General features: G+C 46.4%; 1 protein-coding gene across 1 annotated transcript; it reads right to left on the reverse strand.

Moving 5' to 3' along the window:
• Positions 1–5,465: 5,465 nt before the first annotated feature.
• On the reverse strand, positions 5,466–7,072 carry LOC107308381. Its single transcript, XM_032443235.1, has 4 exons — positions 6,825–7,072; positions 6,628–6,734; positions 5,925–6,421; positions 5,466–5,644 (listed from the first exon to the last, which is right to left on the reverse strand). Exons 1-4 carry the CDS (start codon positions 6,918–6,920, stop codon positions 5,466–5,468), a joined length of 879 nt encoding a protein of 292 aa, XP_032299126.1. The 5' UTR covers positions 6,921–7,072.
• Between the last annotated feature and the right edge of the window lie 430 nt (positions 7,073–7,502).

Raw genomic sequence — 7,502 nt, forward strand, 5'->3', positions numbered from 1 at the left:
CATTACATGGATTTTTGCAGTAGAGATAATTTTTGTGCTTATCTGGACTGCATCTCATTTTCCTGGTTTTTGTCTGCTTTTGCAGATGTTAATTGTATTTTATGTCAACATTTTTTGCAATGTCTGTGGTACCATTACTAACGACAATTTCTCAGCAATAACTATGTCTGACTTCATTAAAATTTACGATCACCACAAAGAACATTAATGGTAAGACTAAATCTCAGCCACTCTGAACTCATTAATTTCAGTGTTTCAAATCAGCACAGGATGTAGCTTTCTCTTCTGAGGGCTTAATTCAGCAGAGAACTTGTCCATTTAATATCATAGTTAAGGCTCTTAAGTGCAACACTATTACTGGGATTTAGTCTCAAATAACTTTTATGTCTGGCTTTGGCTGTTACATCTCAACTATATGCTTTAGCTAGCATTCATCTTGATCTAATGAAGAACACCTTGCTTTTCAAGTCTAGTCTCTGGTAGCCAGTAAAATCATGAAGTGTTCAGCCTGGACAGCTCTGCTCGTGTATTGTTGCAGATATTCACCTGCTTTGGAGAAGGTTTGTATGAATGGTTGTATCTCCTGAATGACTGGATCCATTAAGGCTGCCTCTTATGAAAAACACTCTTAACAAAGGTGGACTGTCTTTTACAGTATCAAGAGCTCTCATTCAAATGTGAATTCAAAACCCTAAGCATAAGATCATCCTTCTGCCATACGTTAGATAACCTCAGCCAAAATGCTGCCTGCTAGGCTACAAGCAAATACTTTCCAGTCTCTCTGCTGAAGTTGCCAAGACTCTTGTAGTCCTCTGTAGTGAGTGATCATGGTATTCAGCTATGTGTTAGCAAGGACACGGGTTGTGACATGGCAGAACCTCCCCTGCTCTGTGTTGTAAATATAACACACACTTAAGGGGTGCAGACGAAGCAATTAGAGTACTTAAGGTGCTAATTGCACCATCGGCTAAAAGTGATGTCGTTTGAAGATGTTCGGAGGTGATAAGAACCCCGCTGACTGCACTTGTGCCCGATGGATCAATGGTCCCAGACAAACCCGGTGGAGACGAAAAACTACAAGATGGCAGTGGCTGCTCTGAAAATCTACAAGATGGTGGCAGCTGTTCTCTGACTCATCCCCCACCACTGTACCTGGACCCACACGGCCAGCCCACATATCCTTTCAAGGAACTGAGATTATGTGCGACTACTGTTACACAACCTGCACTGCAGGGACAAAAGGAACTGGGCAGAGGAGGAATGTGGAAGCCGCAACGTCCTTGTGTGCCCAGGCAGGAATGCAAAGGGGAGGTAAAGGGAGAGAAGAAGAGGGAGAATGGTATTGATTCTCCGGAGTCAGCACAGGCCTTTCCAGTTACTGAGGGAAAAGCCTTGGAATCCTTGTTTGCAGAGGAGGGGGACGCTTTGCCTGAGAGGCTGTTGAAAGAACTTCTGTGGCTTTCCGTTAACTGTAAGTCGTTAGCTCAGGCAGTTCAAATTCAGGCTGTGCAGCAACAGCAGGAGATGGTTCAGCAGAGCCCCTTAAAGATCCGGTGCATGATTGGTATGTGACTGTTAAGAACTGCGCGCTTCAAGGAGATCTTCAACCATGAGAGAGGGGAGGCCGCTTGTACGCCCCATGGTATGGCATTGTCAGGGGCGGCCTATCTGGGAGTCTTTTGATTGGCAGTTAGTTAAGGAGTTAAGATCAGTAATGGCTACTTCAGGCTTGGAAGTTCCTGCCTGCCAAGCCCTATTGGACATAATACAGGTGGAGCTCACCACCCCTTTTGATTGGCATGGCCTGGTCAAGGCAGTCCTATCCCCGCACAAATTGTGCTTTTGGAAAGTAAATGGGAGTCGTTAGGACTGGCCCTATGTGGGTTCCAGTACGATATGTTTGGCCTCATCTCAAGGCAGAAACTAGTATTCAGCTTTCATAGTGACTGGGATTGTGTGCTTCTTACTGGTATTGCTTTGTAACCTGCTATACTGCAGATAACAGTGGTGTGACGTAATGGGAGAATTTCCAGCGTTTCCAATGCAGTCTCAGGAATTAGAATTATTAGGCATTACCCAGGTCATTATGTGTTTCTTTTATTTTAGTAATAGATCAAATGTGTATAAAGAAAGGATTTGATGTAATCAGTGCTGTAATCTATGGGAATAGCTCTTTTAGTATGTTAGTACTGCTCACTCATGATGTTATTAGCCTATTAATTAGCTTTTCTTAATTTGCAAAGACAAAACCTGGAAAGGAATCCCAGGCAAAGAGATGGCCCTGTATCATAGAATAGATACCTCTCTTACATCCAGCTAATTGGGATTTTTAAAATATGACCAAGCATCACTTGAGACAAAAGTGCATACTAATAGAACTAAATTTGATAGTTTATTCTGTTTTCCAGGCAGCTGTTCCACTTGGGCTCTGTATCACGCACTGGCCATGTGGATATGGTGTAACAACTGGAAAAAACACTTCAGAGCCTGAAAGCAGGAGAGAATCTGTGATGGGTGAGAAAGGTAAAGTGCACTTCAGTGATGCATTTTCTGGTGCATTTTAGAGGCATCCCCTGCCATTCAAAGACACCTATTACATGGGACAGCTGGTGTGAATCATCTCAATGCATTTTCCATGTATATAATGTGTAAAGCAAAACAAGCAGATAGTGCTGCGGGAATCAAAAGAGAAGCTTCTCAGAAGATGGAAGTTCTTATGAATTTTTGGTTAGCTGTCTTTGCTTTGGCCTGCACCTATCAAACATATATCCAATACAGTCTTGCCCTTTAAAGACATAAATGTTGATGGGAGTAAGGACAATCTCAGTTTCACTAGTGCTACATTTCAGTTCTACTACCTTTCCATACTTCAGTTTTCCTAGCTGTAACTTGTTTCTTAAAGGTCTGGGCTAATTTATCTGTTTATTTGAGTGCTTTGAAATCTTTGGCTGAGAAATATGTAGGTTGTTGTTTTATTACTGTTATTAAGTCATCTCAGTTGGAAATTACTTGCTCCATATTTTACAACTCTACACTAAAAGCTGCCTTATTATCCCAAGAATCAAATGGTGAACATAAGGTAGGAAGAATGCAGGAGAAGAAAAGCAGAAATATGCAGAGACATAGAATTTCATTTAGCCCCAGATTTTTTATACTCTCATTTTTCATAGCGATCCTCTTTCTGTTTTTTTTCTTTTTTTTTTTTCTGTCAAGATATTCATAGACTGAAGAAGTAATGCATCTGTCAATACTAAAAAAGAAATAAAACATGTATCTTAAAGAACTGATCCATTACAGATGCTCCATTCTCATGTGTATGCTCATTGAAGCCCTAGCCTTATGAAGATGGAGAGTGCAAACCTCTGATCTTTACTCATTATTTGAAGAAAAAGAGGAAGTAGTTACTGAGAACTTCTCTGTTTCTGTTATTTGTCTCATTAGAATTACACAAGCAAATCTAAAGCAGTAATCTTCCTGCAATGAAAAATGATAATCCTCTAGGTAAAATCATTTTATATGGGAAAAGAAATACCTATAGGAATAGAACACAAAGCTGTGGGGAGGTAGCCACTCAAGAAACAGCTCTGTGGGCCGATGATGTCTGTTCTTTTGGGGGACAGTTACAGCTGGCATAATTTTTCCTGAGTGGTTCAGTGGCATGCCCAGCACTCCTCCGGGCAAAACTCTTAAACAGTTTAACAAAGGGTCTGGATCATTCTGACTGAACAGACTAGGGAGAACCCACATGAAGCCCTTCTTGGAGGAAAGCCATAGAGACTGCCACCTTCAGTGTCACAGACCCTGTTTGTTTCCAGCTCCATTTATAAAAACCAACAAAAGTGAATCCACTGCTATATGGTGAAAGGTACAGGAAATGTTTTACATTGGATCTGAAGCTTTGAATGGACTGGCAAAAAGCAAATATAATAACTAACAACTTTCTTTAAAAAAACAAGCCTGAAATAATGCCAAGGCGCTACCAGCTCATATTTCCTCTCAGCTGATTTAAAGTACTAAACCTGTTATCAGGCACTCATAGCAAAAAGTATTAAATGCATTAATGTATACAGGAGCTAGCATGTTAGCTTGTTAGTGCATCAAATGGGACGTGTAGGGGGTGTGCATGAAATCTGATTGCTTATGATGAAGGCTGTAATGCAATGTTAAGTGTTGGAATCCCTAGAGTGTGATATTGTCTGGCTGTCAATGGTACTGTGTAGGCAGTACTTCAGCATTACTGCCAGAAGTAAGTACAATACAAAGTTCATTGTATCTCCTTTATGTTTGCTTCCTCAGTTTTTCTCTGATAAAGAAACTGAGCCCAACTTCCGCTGATGTAAGTCAAGTTAACTTTCATTAGTTTAAGTGAGAGAAGAACTGTAATGACAGCGTTTGTGTGTGTATGCATCTAGCACATACTGCTAGGTTTGGCAGTAAAAAGAGGTGGGCAGTGGGCAGCTGGAGGATTTCAGGTTCCTGTTGGCACTGCTGACATAAGGTCTTGCAATCCGACAATAAGAGATTCCAGAGGGCCCGTGTTTAAAGAGCAGCTGGTGACAGAAGGTAGGGAGATACTGCAGTGAAGTGAGTCGGTGCTGTTTCTCTGTCCTCTTGCATCAGAGGTGTCTGATTGCGTGTCTTTTACCTATTGATGCGTGCTCAGGGAAGTGCTGAGATCCAGCTCAGTGTGCTGTAGCTCAGCAGAGGACCCCTTGCAGTCACTGCAGTCATGCTGGGTGTGAACACCATCCTAGAGCTGGGTGTGGAGGTGAGCAAGGTGGCTCAGTACACGCTAGGCCAGGCTGGGTGTAGTGCAGCCAGTTGTGCAAAATAAGCCTAATATGGCAATCAAGCTGAATACATATGCCAAGAGCCAGTGTTAATTGTAAGCCTGTGGTTGGATCTTCACTGGCCAGTCCTCCTGGAAGTGCTTGTGTGAAGATATCTGCCCTGCTCCTTATGCAGGGCATATAATCTTTGTCCTTCTTCATCCTCAGTGCTCTAACAGTGTACCTGGAGTATTCATCTCCCAGTTTAGAAAGTAGACACAACACAGCTATTTTGGGTTAAGTTTTTTTTTTTTTTTAATTTGTTGTTGTTTTCTGATTTTTGTTGTTGATATTCCAAATCATTATTGTTGTTTTCTGATTTTTGTTGTTGATATTCCAAATCATAAGATCATGTATAGGAGTTGCATAGAGTTAATGTTCTGGTTCTGTGGACTGCTTTTCCTGGTGCCCACGAGTCCGTTGCCTCTTTAGTCATGGGGCCGTGCTGGACTGGCCCCGTACACCATAACCCACTTCTTGTTCTTCCCTCTCTCTTCTTTTTGGTCTTTTTTCCCAGGCCTGCTGCCTCCTGTCACGGACACAGGTGTAGAGAGAACTCCGTGACAAGTCCATTGGATGGCTGCTGGGACAGGAGCTGGCACATGGCTGTGGTATGTGGCTGCTCCTGCAGTGCCTTCAGGGCTGGTTCCGGTTTTGGCGTCGTGCCTGAGTTGGCCGCCGCTGTCTGGGCTGCGGCTTGGCTTCCTCCAGCCTCACTTTGCGAATTGGAAGCCCGACGATCCCGTGGGGAACGGCTTCGTTCCTGGGGCTGCCCTCGCTGCAGGAGTCTTCTGGGTACAGGCAGACGGGAATCCCTGGAGGCCCTCGATGTCACCTGTGTGGCAGAGCTCTGGGTGCTGCTCTGAGCACCTGGGGCTGGACTAAGTCTGCTGCCGCACAGTGCTCGGGGCTGGATCAGTGAATTTGAAGCCAGACCTTGTCGGCAGGAATGGCTTTGTCTCTGGCTTGTGCCCTGTTGTCTGTGGCATCTCTTGTTTCCAGCCCTTGGGGAATTGCTGGATGCCCACTGGCTACCAGAGGTGCGCATGCTACTCTCAGCACCTGAGGCTGGAGCATGCCTGCTGCTCCCAGCACCTGCGTTTAGAGGAATAGACCTGTTGCCAGGAGGTCTTCTGAGCAGTCTTGGGATTTTGGAAGCACGATCCTCCAGTGGAGAGCGGCTTCTTGTCCGGCCTGTCTCCTGCTGCCTGGACTGCCATCTGCGTTTAGCCGCTGGGTAGTTGCTGGAGTGCCCCACTTCCCGCTGGCTGGTGGATCTTTGGGTGCTGCTCTCTGCACCTGGAGCAGGAGTATGGCTGCTCCCTTGGTGTCCTTGGTGCTGCTTGCATGCAGCCATGCGTCTTTTCCACTGTCCTCCCCTGAGCTGGCTGGACAGGATGTTGCACTTAGGCAGCTGCGGACTTTGAGATGACTGCAGTGCTGCCTGGCTGGTGGATGCACATCTGTCATTGTCAGATGCTGGGGAGCTATGAGATGGCCCCTCCATCTCCTGGCTGGCAGTGCTGGGACCCGCAAGACTGTGCGTCTTGTGTTGCTCGGCACAGCTCGCCTTGTATGCACATGTTGGTACACTGCAGAGAAGAGAGGGAAAGTGATGAGTCCTCAGTGCCCCAGGCACATCCCTGCTTTTCCTTCGCAAGCCCATTCTCATCTTATCCATGAAGCTGAGGCCAAAGTCCTCAACAACTAAGTGTCAGCTGGGCTTGCTGGGGTCAATCCAATGGCAGGCACAGCACTTGTGCCTTGGTGTCTAGAGAGCTGAGCAGAAGGCACCAACCTGACTGGGATTTGGATCCCGAGGCGGTGCATTTCCGAGCGGAACTGCACCCTGTCTCCACAAACGGGGCATCGGAAACGCAGAATGCCAGTTTCCATTGCCTGTCTCTACAGCAAAACACAAAGAGCCAGAGTGTGAGCGGGGCCTGGTGCCGCTGAGCACCTGCCGTGAGTGCAGAGCAAGGAGAGGGCTCCTACCTGGATGCAGCTCCGGTGGAACCAGGACTTTGTGCACACCGGGCACACCATGGTGTGGTAGGACTTTTGGTCCCCCACGGGCTCCAGGCAGACCATGCAGTTAGTGTCTGGCCCTGGAGCTGCCTCTACTATCTGCTGAGGGCGGTGCTCACAGCAGAAGGACCTGGGGGAAGATAGAGAGGATGGGTAAGCTGAGAAGTGCTGAGAGGAACACAAAGAAGTTGGCTGCTTCGCTCTGGGAAGCAGCCCTGCAGGTTCCTCCCTGGCTTGGCTGTTGCTGACAGCCCTTACCTGTACTGCCCAAAGAACTGAGTCACGCATTCACCGTCCGTGGCGCAGGGCAGGTGGAAGCTGCGTGTACAGCCTCTCTCTGCGCAGCTGATGGCAGCTCCTCTCTCACCACAGACAAAGCATTGCTGAAAAGAACAATGGCGGCCCCAATCAGCAGCAGACTCAGGGCTCTGAGGCCAACGTGGTGCCCCTAGGCAGGGCACAGAATGCAGGCATTGCTGGGTCATGCTCTGCAGACCTCACCTTCTGCTCTGCCTCCTCGATTGTGCTTCTGATGGCATCGAGGGGGAACTTCAGAACAACCCTCTGATTGGCAGTGAGCTCATAAAGGCTGTCGGCAAAATACTGTAGAAGTGAAAAGAGAGGGATCTCATGAGAACAAGAAGA

Source organism: Coturnix japonica, chromosome 1 (assembly GCF_001577835.2).
Source record: "Coturnix japonica isolate 7356 chromosome 1, Coturnix japonica 2.1, whole genome shotgun sequence".
Classification (NCBI taxonomy): Eukaryota; Metazoa; Chordata; class Aves; order Galliformes; family Phasianidae; genus Coturnix; species Coturnix japonica.